General features: G+C 46.3%; 2 protein-coding genes across 3 annotated transcripts in view; one reads left to right on the forward strand and one right to left on the reverse strand.

Moving 5' to 3' along the window:
• Window positions 1-12,575, reverse strand: part of NCF4 (neutrophil cytosolic factor 4) — a 76,986-nt gene extending 64,411 nt beyond the window's left edge. The window contains exon 1 of the mRNA XM_088165349.1: window positions 12,456-12,575. The gene's annotated coding sequence lies outside the window, so the exon portion shown is untranslated. The remainder of the gene's footprint in view (window positions 1-12,455) is intronic.
• Window positions 12,576-13,263: 688 nt separating this feature from the next.
• Window positions 13,264-18,317, forward strand: part of CACNG2 (calcium voltage-gated channel auxiliary subunit gamma 2) — a 54,404-nt gene continuing 49,350 nt past the window's right edge. The window contains exons 1-2 of one of the 2 annotated variants that reach the window (XM_088165352.1): window positions 13,264-13,546; window positions 14,085-14,230. In XM_088165352.1, the coding sequence (XP_088021478.1) occupies window positions 14,089-14,230 (142 nt within the window). In that variant the 5' untranslated portion in view covers window positions 13,264-13,546; window positions 14,085-14,088. Of the gene's footprint in view, window positions 14,231-18,317 lie in introns of both variants that reach the window. The other variant, XM_014885225.2, reaches the window with a different exon arrangement.

Here is an 18,317-nt window from a genome sequence, read left to right on the forward strand (position 1 = left end):
GGGGCTGTCAAAACAGTTTCTTCGAGAGATTTGTTCATTTTAAAGACTTTAAACTTAAGAAGGGACATTTTTTAAAAGACTGATCTGATAAATGACACCATTTGGACCAGGGTTATTTCTGATATAAGTTCAGTAACTTAAAGAGCTGGATTTAGTCTTTTATGCCAATTGACTCCCCTGGGTAATCTTCATTTCTTTGCCCACTATACATCTTGGACTGATCTGACCTGATAGCAAAAGACACATGATGTTGTTGAAAATGAAATACTGCCTTGGGGCAGAAGGATAAACTGTGTGGCCTCCTGAGGTCCTCCCAGCAATATTTTCTATAATTCTATTAGATTAAGTGAGGAAAGAAGTAGCGTGGAAAGCACAAAACAGGCTAAGTCATAAACTAGCAATTAAACTGGGAGCTGGGCTGGGCTGCAGCAGAAAACGTACAATCTATCCCAATTAAGAGCTGTATCTCAAGAGAAACTGGGAGCCTGATGCAGGTGCTGACAGCAGGGAAAACACTGCATTTCTGTTCTGGAGGCAGCAACTGCTTTCTGCTGGTGCTTATGCAGATCTGTAGGGGTCCTTACGCAACTCAAGGCTGTGCTCTGTTTTTAATAATTGCTGTATCTATGATGTTCAGGTGGCAGTTGCTTGCAGTTGTGGTCTCATCTGCCCGCACAAAGTCAGCAGTGTGACAGCAGATTATTTGTGAGTGGCAGGAAGACATCCCTATTATTGACACCTGCGTGATGAGACCCCTCTCTCCCCATGCATTCTCAGTTCTTTTCCTATCTCATATCTGCTCCTTGATGGACAATATCCACCTCTGCTTGTTCTTAACAAGTAAGTTTTCCGTCTTGCAGATGATACTATGTGGAACCTAGGGCTGAGAGACTTCTCAGACCTTCTGCAGAAAAGGTGGAGTCAGAGCAGGAGCACTTCAAGGGCCATGTTGGCCTCCACAACATCTCTTTTAGCCTAGGGGCACATCATCTCTTTACTTCTCATGTCCTGCTGTCATTTTGCCTGGAGAACAATGTCTTCTGTGCCAGTTGCCCTTGGCTCTGTTGACCCGGAACAACAATGCTTAGGGGAGGGAGGAAGAAGAGAGCTACTCAGTCTTGAGTCTTTTCAGGGCTCTTTAGCTGTTGTAACTCCCTGTCGAAATCACCGGAGACATGGGGATGTTGCTCAGTCTAGGGTGTAATTTCCTGGCAGGAGACCACCAGCTCAGTCCTGGCAGCCTCATCTCAGCTCTTCAGAGCTTGCTGCAGTGTAACTTTGTCAGACACTGGCTGTTATCCTTCTAACCTGGGTTTTGGTGGGAATTTTTGATAGGGTTTTTTTACTCCTTGGAGGTCTTTTGTTTTTCTGTCATGGCTTCACATACTTCCTCCCCTAGAGCAGTTTGTCAAGAGAAGCTTAGGATTGCTCCCTTTCCTGGTCTCTGAGATTTAGTTTGGGAATGTTTAAAAGGGAAATGTGACAGACCCTACATGTCAAGCTGGGGTCAGGGAGGGGGTCAGTTTGATAAGTTTCCCTCCAGCTAGATATACATCAGTTGGAGATATGTGGAGCCTGTAATCTTTCTGCTCAAGTAGTAGAAAAATAGCCAATATGAGGGCTGCAAGTTAGGAACTGTGAGGAAAAGGGTATAAAGGCAGAAGTGATCGATTTCTGTGTCCCAGACAAAGGAAATGTAGGAGCAGTAGGGGAACAGGAATATGTAGGAAATTTGTAGGTCTGTATTCCTTCATGAAGAGCCCAAAGTATTTGCTGAGGCAGATTGGGAGGGTGGGGTTTAGGGATGGGAAAACCGAAGGCTTTTCCTGTCTTTTAGAATGCTGTATGAAAATAAAGTGGGAGGAAAAGTAATTTTTGCATGAGCCACTGAGGGAAAATGAGGATACAGGGTAAAGCTGAATGACCTTGCAGATGGAAGGGCAAGTAGGAAGAATAAATAACTGAAAGAAGATTTTCAGGGCCAAGGGCAGACAGGAGGATTCAGAGCCATGATGAGGAAGGTCACTGGTAGCCATCAGTTTAGGCTGAAGATGTAGGGCCTGCAGTAGAATAAGGCAGGAAGAGTTAAAGTATGTGTGACACTGGAATTTGAAAGGGCAGAAACAAGAATCCAGAACTATAAACTTAGGAATAGTGTGGGGCGATAAGAACTGCAAGCTGTGATGCTATGAACAGCAGTGGCTGGAGACAGTGTATCCAGGTGAGACGAGAAAAAATAGAGTAGGTATGGTGAGGGTACTATCAGACTATCAGGGTGGAAGAGTGTGAAGAGATGGAAATTCATTTTGAATACAGCTCTTCTGAGGGAATTTCTGAGTTGAGGAAAATAGATATCTACAATTGGTACCCACATATCTTCATAAACACATTTAAAACACAAATTAATTCCAGTGCTATCTCCACTATCTCTATTTTCCTTTGCCAGAAATTATCATGACTTTACTGCTTAAACCCTTTTTTTTCTTTTTTTTTTTTTTTTTTTGGAGGAGGAGAGGGGGTAGGAAGGGGAAGAGTGGGCAACAACACATGCATTTATGCCTAATTGTGGTGGTGCACCATGAATACATTCAGGGAATGGAAAGAGAACCTGCACCTCCACCTGACCAGGCAGAAATGCCCACTACAACTTGAGCATTGATATCTCACAGCAGGAACTTCACAATCGGTTCATTCAGCAGAAGGGATGGAAGGAATATTTTCTGTGTTGGTTTCCCTTCTCTGCTTTTGCTAATTCATTTTGAGTCCTGTGAAGCATTGCTCTCTCTTAGTCCAACAGTTATGCGTGGCCATTGTGGGCCATATCTCGGAGTTTGTTTCTGTGATGTTGGGTGGCTTCAGTTTGAGGACTGCAAAACTTGGAAGTGTTGAGATTCAAGTTATAGTTGAAACACGAGGCATAAAATCAGCTTGTAGGCACAGCAGAACAGAGTATCTAGGAAAGATGTCTTGCAGGTTTAAGATAATGCTTTTCAGTGCTGTTGTCAGCAACTAGAGACTGCAATGAACGTGAAAATGTTAGATGAGAAAGGAATTCTGGTGGGTTTGGAAAGGATAACAACTATGAGTTTCTTCCAACAGGTAAATGCAGAGGAAAGGATGCTGCAAGTCTCTGGATGGAGGTATCTGGGGAGGTAGTGGAAGAGGTAAAGGAGCATTCTTGGGCATTGTTTATCCATGTTACATGGAACATGGATAAGAGCAGAAGGATGGTTCTAGTATGAGCAAAAGTAGAGTAATGCAAGCCCTGCGCTCTGGTTTCTGTTCCTTTTAAGGTATAGGGCTATTTCCCTTCAGCAGAGTGTGTCATTGCTCTTGATGGCCCTCACAGATAAAATTGCCGGTAGGTTGGCTTTCTTTCTTCACTGAGACAGAAGTGATCCCTGAATCCCATCTTGGTCCACAGCTATTTTGATACATGATTCCTCTTTCCTGTCCATGCCTCTTGCCTTTTTCCTCCTGTCTCTGTATGTGGAGGTCTTATATGTCCCCACAATTCTGCTACACCTCCCATGTTACCAGCCCTCCCGTGACCTTAAGACTGCTTATTTCCTCCCATGTACGTGGCTTTCCAGGATTAGAAGCTGTGGTCAGAAAAATAGCCACTGGTCGTTCTATCCACTGCCACCCTCTCCAACCCCTCTATTTTCCATCTGGTGCTAGGGAAGAGGTTGTGCCCTGTTCAGCTGGCTAGTTCTGGCACAAAGCTGGACTGGTATAGGAGTGGGAGGGCTGTGCCTATGTTGGATGTGTGTCTCTGTGCGGGTGAGGAGCATCCGAGGCAGGCACCCTTTCCTCCTTTTATCAGACTGCGCTCATTTATTATACCATCTGTTTTCCCAGTGCTGGAGATGATGCTGGGGATATGTGACTTGGGGCACTCAGGCAGAAACTGGCCTGCACAAGGCCGGCCATGTGTTTGCCTCCTAGCAATGCAGCGGTCAGCAGCAAATTCTTTGCTGCTGCCTCCTCTCAGTATGGGAGAGAGCAAGTGTGGGCCTGAGTGTGTAGGAGGCACAAAGAAATGAAATATGGCAGGGGGAGAAGGGGAGAGAGACACTGGGGTACATGTGTAGCAGCTGGAGAGAACTGTGGAAAGGAGAGACAGACAGACAGATGGGCAGAGTTGGGGAGAAGGAAGAAGAATGAATTGAGGAGAGGGAAGAACATAAAGAGCTGTGCAGGGAAAGACAAAGAAACAGATTGGCTGGGGGGCAGCAAGAGAAAGGCAGTGAAGGAAGGAAAGACAGGCAGATTTGGCAGGGTTGTGGTATGGAAATTTTCTGTGGGGATTGTCTGTGGGAAAGAGAAGTGTGCCAGCCAGGTACAATACTCATAGGTAAGTGGATAACTACGGAGGTGGAGATAAATTCTGTGTGTGTGTGTTTATATAGGCCTGTGTAAGGGTGAGCCGAATGAATGGGAGTGAAGAAGGGGAGCCATAAGGAAAGAGGAGAGCAAAAGCAGAGCAACAAAAGAACAAGGCTAGATAGAGATGAACCCTTGAAGTGCAAACGAGCTGGCATCAGGCAGTGAGGAGGAAGGGCTTTGTATGAAAAGAAGGGAGACTAGCTGCACTCATATGTTTGGGGCTGAGATTTTCTTACCTGAGAAGGGAACCTGAGAGAGGATGCAGGGCAGCCATCAGAGCACAATTCCCCAGTACTAAACAGAAGCGTTTTTATGCATTCAGGGCTCGCTGCCAGTGCACAGAGAGACCCAGTGGACCCAGGAATGTAAATGCCACCATGCTAGTGCAGACTGTTTCCTACCTGCTGAACTGCAATTTGTACCTGACTGTTTGCAACCTGTGAACTGCCTATTTCAAGCACAACTGCTTGACTATTAGAAGCTGTTTAAGATGGCAGCTCAGGTATTTATTTATCCTCCTTTTCTCCTGCCCTTTTCCTCACAGTGTACTCACAATAGAAAAGGAGACATGAAAAACTAGTGCCCAGATTCACAAGCACCTTCTTATTTCTTCTGCCTAGTTTCACAGACATCACTTTGCTTTGCTGCCTGACTTGACCTCCCCCTCTTCCCTTTGACCATTTCTTTTTTCTTCTGTACTTTCCTGGTTTTTTTTCCATCTACTTCTTTATCTTTTCCTTCCATTTTCTATAATTTAAGTTTTTTATTGTCCCTATAACTCCATCCCCCTTTCTCCATTGTGTTCTAGACTTGTTTTGTTTCTTTCCTTCTGCTCTTTTTCTCTCTCCCCAATTCCTCCATCTTCTTCTGTCTTGTGCCTGTCTGCCTGCTTTCTCTCACTCACTGTCTGTCTCTCTTGAACTGGGTTGTGACTTCTGTTGGCATCAGAGTGGGACAAACTGTAAAACTGAGGTTCCCAGAGGGCCAGGTTGTGATCATTTTATTTTTACAATGTCCTTGGATGTGTAAAGGTGTTTGTTTGAGGGGGAGGAGCAGTGCATGTGCTCCATGTGGGAGAAGAGAGAGGAGTGCAGACCAGAACAAATGAAGCTTATAACCAATATAGGTCAGTTGCAGAAAAGAGTCCCAGTGGTCTGTGAAATAGAGGAGTATTTTGTCATTTCTGACTGGCTAGTGGAAAGATGGCAAATGAATATTTGTATCTAACAGACTCAGGAAAAGGGTCCTGTCAGAGAATGCAGTAGTGATGAGCATGGGAGGAGGACCAGCTCTGTGCAGGGGATTGCTCATCTCCCAGCCGCCCTCGTAACCCAGGGAAGAAACAGCCTTTCTGCTGCTCTGAGCTGCCTACTCCTGTGTATGTTCCCATGTCTCTGCTATGGACTGCAGAGCGTAGCTGAGAGATGCTTCCCTGTATCCTCTGCCTGACTTGCTCACTGTGTCAAAGCAGACAACAACTGAGCAAACAAATTAGAGAAGCACAAAGGAGAACCATAATCCCACACTCTTGGAGGATGGGCTGGAGTGCTTGCTCAGCCTCTGCTGGGATCGGCTGCCAAAGAGACCCACATAAAGGCAGAGAGGCATCATCAAGGCCCTGAGTGTGGTCTGGTGGAGCTGTATGAGCAAAATGCACTGCTGGGAATTGTTTTGCCCTGCAGTAGGCTCCTCACTTCCCATGATTTCCCATCATATAAGTAAACGCTTCTTTCTGATCATTCTCAGAAATTTTCAAAAGTGATCAGTAGCTGCAATGAATGACTGAAAGTGTCAAATACTGATGAACCCACCATTTGGCCTTGGGATTTTTGATTTAACTTCTGTTAAGAAATCCATTGGTTTATGAGATCAAAGCTACTCTGTTAAATGACATTAAAGGATCAAAACAGAAATCTAGATTTTCAGAGGTGTTTGGAGCCCCTACATCTCTCTAAATTTGACGAGAGATGCTGACTGCTTAGCACAACTGAAAATCAGGACAGTTCCTCACTGTCTAAACATGGAGTTAGAAGCCTAAATAGACTTATGTGTTTTGCTTCCTTTTTTAAAGTAGGCCTTTATTCCCAAGGCAGAGAATACCACCTCTTGACAATTTCTATCCATGGAGTACTCTTCTATGCATCATCATAATGCTCCAGTCTAGCATCTGACTGGCTTAATCTGATGTGTTTAACCTACTTCCTCTATAGGAATTCACTTGGGGGATCCAAAACCATTACAATGGTAATGTGAAAACAAATCCTAGGAATTCATACAATACAAGAGCTCTGTGGTCACGATGTAGCAGCTAACTTGCTCTGAAACAGTGTCTTAGGTACTTTTACACCTCATGGGATGCCTACCTGACTATGTGGGGACTACAGCAGTAAATCCTTCTCACATTAAAATTGGTAGCCTGTTTCTGGCATCAGTGGGATACGGTGATTCTGAATTCTCTTAGAATGCCAACTCACTGTACTCATGAATAGGTGCTGTGATATGTGCTGCTCTTGATATGTCCCTCTGAAAATTCATAGGGATGAAATAGCCTATCCTAGACACTAACGATTTCTCTTGCTTTTCTTGGGATGTTCCTTCAAGAATCCTTTTAACCCTGATATACTACTGAGCACCAGAGAAATTAAATGTCTAATATTCCTGCCCCAATACCCTAAACTATCTGACAGAAGAAAAGCTCAGGGTATATTAAAGATGAAAGTTTGCATAGGTGTCTCTCAGTACTGTCTGTGTCAGTACCACCAGACCTAGGAGGGCAAGTGTGTCCATGGAGGAAGGCCCAGTGATACCTCTGTGGCTGCAGAGGTCTGGGTGGCAGACGCTCATATTAGGGCCGGATTGTGGCTTTAAATGATGATACTGAATAGATGCTTCTGCACAAGATCCTCTTGTCTGTCCCCATCTGTGCCCTTTACACTGAAAGGAAGACTGATACCACAGGATATCGATCAGTGTCAACACAAACTGTCCTCACTGTACACCTCACCTTTACCTCAGCATTTATCGTTGCACTGATGCTTCCAACAAGATTCTGAAAGCCTTTAGAAAAAAGTAAGGCCTTTCTCTCTTTTGACTCATTCTTTGCAATTCTCTGATTACTATGTTTACATGGAAACAGGCTTTTTTTTTTTTTTTCTTAAAGAACCAAACCACAGCCCATATACATTTCTTCAACAGAGTTCCATAAAACTGTTTGTCAAGATGATGACTACTTTTAATTTGGACTTTCTGAAGTTGACCAGGAGAAACACCCCTTCCATAAGAGACAAATCAAGAGTGACGGTCTAATCTAGTTACAGTCAGTGGGTAAGTGGACAAAGGCTTTACTAGGGGCAACATAGTTATTGGTGCCCATATTTCAGGCAAAATGGGCAGTGAGATCCATTGCCTCTCTGATCCATTCTGGAGACTCTTCCCTGTGCCTTAGGCCTTAGAGCAGATTCTGACTACAAAACCTGTGCCAAATTTTCATCAACTTTTTCAAAAACTTTTTGTTGCCTGGAATATGCTTTCAGGGTTGGATGTATGTAGATGTCAGTGGGAACTGTCTGTGCCTGGCTTTGGATATGAATGTGAACTAAAAAGACAATTTCCCTGAAGGATCTGGGGATACAGAAATGGAGAAACAATGGCTGTATGCTTGTGCATGAGTCTCAAGCTGGATTTCTATGCAGCATGGTTAATGCAGGGGTAAGGGAGTGTAGAGGCATGTATTTATTTATACACAAGATAGTCCAACATGAAGGTAGCCTGGGATTATAGATTAAGTGTAGAAAAATGTGTGTTCTGCAGAGGATAAGTATGAGGCACAGCATCCGAGTGGGGAAGAGTGTCTTTAGTTTAGCATACTTATGTAAATACATAGAGATAGACGTGCTGGTGGGAGGGGGAATGTTCTCACAACTTATATTCTCTGCTAGTCATATTCAGTTTGTGTGTACATATATATATATATATGCATATATATACATATATCCTCACTGAGAGTGCTTTACTAAATACTAGAATTCCAGCTAGAATGACTTGTTAGCAGCCTGCCTTCTGTTAGAGCTAATGGGTTGCAGGTATTGATTTTTTTCTATTTATATTGATTAGGAAGCTGCTGTACATACAAACCTTAGCATAGCATGGAAAGAGAAAGGGAGGCAAAACAGTTCACATCCCAGCAGCTCATCATGGCGGAAAATTCATCCTGGGTATCTCAGTCTTCTCCAACTATCTCTTCTGAGTGGAGAAGGAAGGCATTCCTTTTTTGCAGAATACAACCCTCAGGGCACATGAGAGGACACTGTTTTCCCAACCATCTTCAAATACACCATTCAATGGAAGAAAAGATTGTGTAAGAAAAAGGGAAAAAGGAGTCTCACATGGAAATCACAGGAGTTGCAGCTTCAAGACTCAATCTGAAACAGTTATCTCGGGTACCCATGAGTACCCAATTCATTCATAGCAGCACCCAGATCCCACTAAAATCAGCACAAACATTTTCACTTTGGTATGCTTTATGAATATGGTCTGGATTTTTTGGTGCCTCAGTGCCACTGCAAACTAATGAGCGTGTTACTTTTTAGGAGTTGTGAGGCTAAATGAACCATTTGTACAAGATTTAGCTTGGAAGAGAACATAAGTGAGAAACTGAGGGACTTCTGTATGGCAGCATTAGAACCTTGTACTTGGTGCCTGCCAGAGTCCACTCCTGTCTATCACAAGAGGTTTTTTTAGGCACTCTCAGGGCAGCACCCACACCCATTTTGCATGGAAATCTGCTCATTTTAATTGATAGACCTCCATTGGTCACAGGGTTACATCAGAGATGATTTTGCTGTGGTATTGAATGTCTGATGTTTAAACTGTTTCATTGATCTTGAAGTTACATGAACCTGAAGATAAGAAGAGAGGACCAGTGAGGCTTTTTCCATCTGCATTTATCTTCCTATGTCTATCATCTCCATCTCTAGCTTCTTCACCCGTGATTCTCTGGCAAAACCCACAAATCTTCTTTCCATGGCTTGCTAGTTTGTTGAACTGGTCTAAGAAAACCACCAGCGTGCAACTTCGATGCAAATGTTTCTTAAATGCTTTGGGACCCTCAGATTTGGATGTCAGTGATGACTGTTCTGATCACCCCATCTGCTTTTCTAACAGTACAGATATGTGACTTTTTTCTTCCCAGTGAAGTATCTTACATTTTAATTCTCTTTATACACCATATCTCATTTCTCTCTTCTCTGCCCCATTGGCTTCCAGTTCTATGATTATCACCCTAACCCCAGTTCGTTTTTCCTAACATCTCCTCTGCTGGTGCATTTCCCTATTAACACCTCACTTCTGCCTGCAAATGCAGCTGCATCGACTCTATCTCTTTTACATCTCATTACAACAGCTCCTTCTCAGCTGGCCTCCCCAGGATGAAGATTCCTAGATCCAATTTTTATACACTATCGCTGTTTGATTTTATCCTGTGTGCCAAAGAGCTCCACTGCAGCACTCAATCTGCAAACACTATTCAGTCTCATTACCATCCCATGGAGTTGCTTCCGACTTTGTGCCCTTCATCTCACTTCCTGCATCTTTTTCATGCCCCTTTTTTTCCTACAGCACTGCCCCTACTCTCCACAAATAGCAGCACTCTTGGTTTGCCATTGGAAGCAGACTTCCTGTGGCTCCCTGTCTCATCAGCTTCTCATTTCAAGTAATTTAAAATGTAATTTAAAATCTCTCTATTTCCTCCAGACTATTAATTTCTCTCTCCTTACTCTTCTATAGATGTCATTCTGTGTTGCGCTATTCAGAAGATGCGACTTGTAAAAATCTGCCACTGTGGTTTTATTCTGTATTCTTGTTTTCTATTATCATTTTTAATGATTCTTTGTAGGAAAGACAAAATCTCAGCACAGCATCTAACCACAGCACAAGCAGTCACACAGGACAGTCTGGCATTTGCATTGCCTTTGTTCCATTCTTCTCCTGTGGCATTTAGAACTGTAGAGGGATTATTGTGAATGGTCTAAGAGTATATAAGTAGGGTAGCAGGAAGAGAATTATTTCTGGAAATTGGGAAGTGTGAGGCAGGAAGCCATGTTTAGTTCTGATTCTGAGATGTGCTGAGCTCTCATAGATCTGACTCCTCTTAGCCAGAGATTGTAGAAATTGCCACCCTGCATGTGTCCTTACACTGGCAATTTCTGTGGGGAGAACATGCCCTTCTCTTGCTGCTGTAATACACTATTTGAGAGTACAGGGTAACTGAGGAGCCAACCCTTGGAAGTAGAAGGTCCAGATTTCCAGAGTGAGATGTTTGTGCCTGATGGATTTAAGTGCAAGAATAGTCAAATTAAGATTTTTGTTCTTCAGAATCTTTCAGACTTCTGGTCCAGACTTTCTATCTTTCTTTGAAGAATGAGAAGGTTTTAATATTGAGATGGAGTTGGAAAGGAGCAACCACTAACACAAAAAGAAAATGCTCAGAGTCCCAAGAATTATTTATTCTTCCCTTATGCCTTCCCTCTTCAAGGCCCCTTCCTTCTTTCAGGCAAAATATAAGGGAAGGAGAGGTCCTTGGGTGATCTTCCCTAGCTTTCCCAGCTAAGAGCCTCATGGAGCCTCCTCAACACAGGCCATCCCTGTAGAGCTACAATCTCCCACCAGTTTAGGGGTGTTCTCCACATCTCTCTGCCTCTCAAATTCCTTTGCACCAAGGACAATAGTTCAGAGAGCCTGTCCACAAACTACCATCCTCCACATTCTTGCAGCAGCCTATACTCGGAGTACTAAAAATGCAGAGTACAATATGCACCTGCCCCCTTGTTCACTCCCAGCTGTTCAGCAAGGTACAGAAGGACCTACCCACCCACCCCCTCCCAGCTCCAATGGCAGAGGGCAAGCCTAGGATTCCTCCAGATGAGCTAGGTACTTTGTTTGTCCACAAAAAAATTTTCATTGGTCTCAACCTGCACTGTCTCCTACCACCTCTCCCTTTTTCTGCCTTTCCAGCGGTCTTTTCTGACTGCTGGTGTTGATTTGCATATGGCTGATGCTGGACACCATGAGTGCTTGCTGGTAAACACCTCTACCTCAGTCTCACCTGTGAGGGCTGTCTGGATTGTGCCCTCCAAATGGGAGAAATGATCAAGGGTCTGTAGGGCAGCCAGTGGCCCCCTGGCTGCTTGCTTCATGTCCATGAGTCCTGGGACAGATTGTCCTGGAAGGGCAGGCCCAGTCTGCACCCAGAAAGGGAGTAGGGAGAAGAGATAACTGGAGTTATGAAATTGCAGCATGGCTGAAGCCCTCCAACTGGTTCAACTTCCCAGCACCCCCTTCCACCAGCGCTGCTCCCCCGCATAGAACAGCAGTGAACCTAAAGCAGATCTTCTGGTCTCATTTTTCACTGAACAATGAATCTGATCAGAGAGAAACAAAATCGGTAGCATCAAGAATTAGATTATTTCTTTTCTTCATGATTGTTGCATTAATGAGCAGCTACATGTATAGAACCAGGAGGTGACTAATGTAATTAACCTGGTGTAATGATACTGCTGAGGAAAAGAGAGAGGATTATGACATACTCAGATGTCAGTATTGCACAATTTTATATGTGTTCCCTGTACTATCAGGTTGTGTCTGACACAAAACTTAAGCAGTGATAGATTTCAGTCTGCATCCATTCAGCTCATGCATCTTTCTGTGTAAAATGAGGATGTGAAAGGTGGATTGCTTTCCCAGGGTTGAGGGGGTGGACGTATTCAATTTTGGTGGTTCCTTTCCTTAACAAAATGATACTAATTATCATAAATCGTCCTTTCTCATGAAGAATCTTCCCAAAATGTCTGCTTCTTGGAGCAGGCATTGGGATTTCACTGAAATCCCTAAAGACAAAGTAAGAACACAGGGATCCACACACCACTGGTCAGGGGGAGGCAGAGGGACGGAAAACGAGCAACACCAAGACATATGCAACTTGCAGCAAACCCGAGAAGAGTGAAGAGCAAGCACTTAAAAATCATAACAACAGCAATAAGAGCAGAAATACATGCTTATTTTTAAATTACCCTTCCACGTTACATTTCACCCGCCTCCTGGGGAGAGAAACGGCTGACTGAAGTTTTGTGCGGGTCTAACTGCGGTGTGCGGGTCGCACTCGCAGCTCCGGGTACCTACGGCGGGGATACGAAGGAGACTGATCTGGAGGGCGGCGGTGGGGGGAGAAAGGCGGTAAGCGAGGGAGAGCCCCAGCGCCGTCTTCCCCCGGGCTCCTCGGCAGCGGCCCCGGAGGAGCGACCCTTGCCGGTGCCGGCAGCGGCGGGCGAGGCGCAGGGCGGGGGCAGGCTGCCCCCCCGCCCCTCGCTGCCTGCCTGCTGCCTGTGCCTGCCCGCGCAGAGCGGAGCGGGGCGGAGGAGGAGGGCGGCTGCCGCCCGCGGATGCTGGGGCGCGGGCGGCGCGGGCAGGGCGGGCGGCGCGGGCAGGGAGCTGTCCTTCAGCACCGCGGGCCGCGGAGCGCTCCGCCCGCACCGCCGCCCGGGGAGCTGTCCTGCAGCACCGGCGGCCTGGGAGCGCTCCGCCCGCCCCGCCGCCCGGGGAGCTGTCCTGCAGCACCGCCGGCCAGCGCCGACACCGACACCGCCGCCAACGCCGCCGCCGCCGCCGCCGCCGCCGCGGGGGAGCCGTCCAGCGCCGCGCCGCCAACGCCGCCGCCGCCGGCTTGATGCAGTAGCGGGGCCCGGGAGTCGCCGGGGGCCGCCGCGGGGCAGGGGGTGCCGCAGCCGGGCTCTGCTCAGCACCCCCCGCCCGGGAGGGGCGCCGCGCCTGTCCCCCTCCTCCCCCTCCCCAACCCCCCCCCTCCAGGAGCCCCCCTCTCTCCTCGCCCACCTCCGCCGGGAGCGAGCGCCGCGGCTGTGCGGAAAAGCCATGGGAGGCAAGACCTCGGCACCTGTTCAGCTGAAATCAAGGGCTTACAGTATACTGGGCACTCTGGCTTGGTGGTAGGAGCGAGCAAAAGGAAGGAGAAGCAAGCAAAAGTGAGAGAGGATTGGAGCGACTGCCGCTGCCGGGAAAAAAAAAAAAATAAAAACCCAAGGAAGATAACTGGGAAGGAAAAGGATTTTCATGGCGCAGGCTGCAGAGCTAAGCAAGAAGACTGAAGGTTGCATCTCTGCTCTTACAGTCTCTAACTGTCTAGGTCCAGATAATGAGAGATTGTGTTGAGGATGCTGCTGCTGCTCCCCTGTTCACTGTGGAAGCCATCTCCAAATTAGCCATTACATATGGAAACTGGAGACCAGAATTTTAGAAAAAGGGATTAAGGCGTCTCATTTTGGGGGGGGTTCTCTCTTTATTTCTTTGGTTTTTCTTGGTTCTTTTCTCTCTTTTTTTTTTCTTTTTCCTTTTTCCTTTTTTTATATTTCAACCAGAACGTTTCCGATTTAAAAGGCAAGCCTCTTCCCGTGTGGTCTTTCTAATTTACACTCTTTTCCGTGGGCTTTCTTACCTCCCTTTTTTGATATCTATCTCTCTATACCCATTATATTATTAGTCGGAATTATTATTCTTTTATTTTATTAAACACACACACCCCAAGAATCAGAAGGCGGTTGGGTATTTGTATAATGAAGAATTATGGGGCTCTTTGACAGAGGTGTTCAGATGCTTTTAACCACCGTTGGTGCTTTCGCTGCCTTCAGCCTGATGACCATAGCTGTGGGGACCGACTACTGGCTTTACTCCAGAGGGGTTTGCAAGACTAAAACTGTCAGTGAGAACGAAACCAGCAAAAAGAACGAGGAAGTCATGACCCATTCTGGATTATGGAGAACCTGCTGCCTGGAAGGTATTTGATTCTGGACCTCCACACTCCCCCACCCCTTCCTCTCCCACCACCCCACGTTTCTCCCTCCTTCCCCCAATAAATCCCTCCACATTCCACCATTTTCTCACTTCATTCCTTTCGTAGTGGATTGAGAGTGGTGGGCTCTGTTACTCAGAGCACAGAGGCAAGAAGACAGGCAAAACATTCACTGCTCTGTTCCCTTCTCCCTTCTTTGCCATCCTCCCCCCTCCCACCTTCCCCAAAAAATCACTTCCTCCCTCCAACTGGAATAATGTGTGTGTTACAAAACCACCGAGAGATCCTTTCAAAAAGCAACTGTGCAGTCTGCCTGTCTTCAGCTTGTTTGTATTGCCTGGGTAAGCAATGCCAAAATGCTGTGTTATTGCTGTGCTCCGACTGCAACCAGAGAGTGAAATAATTGCTCTCTTTGCAAATGCCTTATTTGCAAAGACAAGACTGTGAGTGAGGGGCAATGTGGGAAGGAGGTTATTGCAAAGCTTAGGATGCAATTTAGTTCACTTTAGAAAGGAAAAAGAGAGAAAGGGAAGCAACGGGTTTATATCCAAAATGTCTCATACAGAACGATACCAGTCATCTCAAACAGAGTTCAGAGCATCTTGTAATGTCTGTAAGCAACCACATCTCACTGGAGTGGGTGCAGAGGGGTCTAGTTGGCCACTGATTGATTTGGTTTGGGGCTGGCATTTTTCCCCAGTTTGTTTCTTATTGGGAGGGGGGGTTTGTTTGGGGTTGATTTGGAGGGTTGATTTTTTTTTTAAGGTTTATGGTAAAGACTTAAAATAAACAAGTCTCTGAATGGAGAAATCAGCTGAAGTCTGATGTGGTGAAACTGAACAGCAACTCAGTGACATGTCTGATGACAGAAGAGACACCACTGCAGCTAACTTCTGGAATCAGATGTTGTAAAGGGAGGGGGAAAGAAAAGAGGGGCCAGTGATTCACTTTTAAATATGTGCTTCTGAGTACTGCTATTGGCATACGTGTGGGCTGGGGAGGTGGTCTTCAGCCTGTGCTGGAGGGAGAGGGGCAACCGATGTAAATGCGTGGTTTATGTTACACACGTAGTGAGGAGAGAGTGAGAGAACAGGAGCGCACATTACAGCCCATTGTGAAAGCCCTGTTTATGAATCAGCTCCCAGCTGGACAGTGGGCTGCCAGGGCTTCATGGACATCCAGGGATAAGATCAGTGTCTGCTGGTGTCCACCGGAGCTGGGTGTGCCTGGAGCTCCCTGTTGGGAGAGAACGGCAAGTGGGTACCGCAGAACTGATTTTCTTAACCTGGCACTGGGAGATGGAAGGCAGGGGGAAGGGGGAAATAAACTATGTATGTTTTGATGTCTCTTACCAAAGAAAGCTAAAGCTGCTGTTTGGAAATGGTTGTGTCCAGGAAGAAGCGTGAATTTCCCCCCCGTTCTTGGTGCAAATGGTTGAGTGATGGCTGGACATGTTTTGAATAGCTAAGTGACTTCATTGAGCGATGGTCTATTTGACGCATACTGCATTTAGTGCCCTTTGTCAACCCAAACTGCTGCCTTTTAACATATCCTGCAGAGGAGCTCTATGCTGAATACTATATGCTGTATCCACGCCAGAAAATCAATAGCACTAAATTAATGGGGGATGTTTTAAACACACTTGCTCATACACACGCACAGATTTCCTGCAAATTGATAAATACATAGAGGTATATATTAATAAAAAATGAAAAGCCTTTCACATAGATATTCATTACAACCAGGGAAGGAGACATCTCCTTAATTAAAAATTAATGAGAGAGAGAAGGGAAAAAAAAAAAAAAGACCAAATGCAAAGCCATGCAGGGAAGAGAGGCTGCGGGAATGAACTCCCTTCCTGAGCCATGTCCCCAAGCTGGAGGGCGGAGGGAGGCTGAGGTGGAGATAGAAGGTATGAGGACCCCAGCCAGGAGAGGCAGTGAATTCAGATCATGTCTATCTGCCCACAGAGCCATACCCAGAGGGACGCGGTCTGAGGGGGAGGAGGAAGGGGCGGGTGAGGTTTGTCAGATTGGAGGAGCTCGGGGCTCCTTCTCCTTTACATCTGACAGGACCCCACAGGCACTGTTGAGAAGTGGCTTGCATGGCAAAAGAATGTGCCAGGATGCTTCCAATTAAAAGCTTTGAAGTGCCCCCAGCCCCCCAGTATTGCGCTGCCAGCCCAGGTCCCCTGCCCTCCCTGCTGATGCTTTCCGGTGGGTTAAAACCATAGCCCTGCATGAACGGTGTGAAATTCAGCCTGAGCACAACTGCATGGCCCTGGCAGGGTGCTCTCGCTCTTCCCACACGTGTGAGGGTTGGGCTGGTCCAATCTCCCAGCCCCCGAATACTGGGCAGCAGCAGCAAGTGGGGTAGGAGGGTGCAATGCACCACAGGGGAGCTGAGCCCAGCTCTGAGTCCCTCGCCTGAGGGCACAGGTTGCACTAAAACTTGGATAAAGACTTGGTTGCAAGAGCAGCTCAGCAGAAGGCAAAGCCATCCCCGTGGGCACACTCTGAGCAAGGTCTGACCATGGGTTTGCCTCGTGAGGTGGTACAGCACAGGTTTGGCACTGCCACTGCTGGCATGCCTCTGCTTGGCTTCCCGCAGCCCCATAGCCTGCATGGGGTGATGGCTGACACTCCCTTGGTCCCAGGACAGCACAGCCAAATATCCCCACCAGCCCTTGGATGTCAGGGCTCTTACTGTCATGTCTGATCAGCTTAGTGGGGGGTTATCTTCTTTCTTGTCAAAAGAAATCAGTACGGTGTCCCTGGCTGATTCCCTCTCCCTGGTGAAAGCTTCCTGCTGGTGAACAGGACAGAGAAGGATGCAGCAAAGGGTCCTTTCCCCCATGATACATAGAGTGGGTAGATTTGTGGAGGAAAGGGCTTGGTCTCAGGAGGCTGTACAAAGGACAAAAATCTTGGATCTGTGCACAACCGGTCCACGGTGTGGCAGAGACACCTGACAAAGGATGTGGGACAGCCACTCTTCTGCCTGGGGTAGATGTAAGGGCAGATCTATAGGGTGAGGGGAGGTAGTGAAGAGGAGGGCAGGAGGCTTTGTAACAAGAAAATAATCAGAGAAGGAGTTCAAACTGCCATCTGCTACTGGTAGGAAGCCTCTGATAATGTTGCCTTAATTTCTGGAAACATGGAGGAACACTGGCATTAGTCAACACTGTAGCTGTCAGAGATAGCGGACACCTCATGTTCCAGTTATCATGCTAAATTGTCTTTTCTCTTCTTGGCCAAGAGATCCAGTTGCAGAAATGGATGTGAGCACTTACCTTGGGCTGTATGCACAGATACGTTGTGGTCAGAATTGCAACCTCCTCTTTGAGAATTTGATCCCCAGGCTTTCAATTGTTGGGTTTCCCTCTCTTTAGTCATTCTATTCCCTAAAATGGTCTTTCAGTCAGCATTTTCAGATCTTTGTATTGCTTCAAAGAAGAGTACAATTCTGGGAAGTTCCTCTTCTATTGGGATTTCTTTCCCCCCTTTCTTGTGAGCCCTACAGCGAGCCCCTGCTCCACGGTGGGAACTCAAGCAGACAGATGGTGTCAGTTCACATTACTCCGGATCATGCTTCTGATTTTTTCCCTAATCTTCCTCCAGATGATTCTCTCTCAGACTTTGGGGTTGCCGAAATATGTCTCTGGGCCATTCAAAAGTCTCTGCCCTTCAAGAAAAACGGTTTTTCTCAGCCCTGTAGCTACAAAACACATACGAACACTGAACAATTGAGATCTGCAAGCTCATGCCCCACATGGATGCTGCACCTCTTACAACTTCGAAATGGCTGCGGATCTTCCAGCCTAATTCCTTCTTGGCACTGAATGTTTTAAAACCACTTTTTATTGGCATGAATGATACTTTATCTGATTCTTTCATTAGCTCCTGTAGATCTCCTACAGGATCTCAAAAAGTGAGGGACGATGCCTTATCAAGGTCTTATGAAGCAAGCAAATGAAATGTATTTTATATCTGTAGGTTATTGGTTTTGTCATGTTGTCATTATTATTAAGAAATGGATAGGTCTGGGAGGCTTTTATACTGAGAAGGCAGGA

Source organism: Sturnus vulgaris, chromosome 5 (genome assembly GCF_052056855.1).
Source record: "Sturnus vulgaris isolate bStuVul1 chromosome 5, bStuVul1.hap1, whole genome shotgun sequence".
In the NCBI taxonomy this organism is placed as follows: domain Eukaryota; kingdom Metazoa; phylum Chordata; class Aves; order Passeriformes; family Sturnidae; genus Sturnus; species Sturnus vulgaris.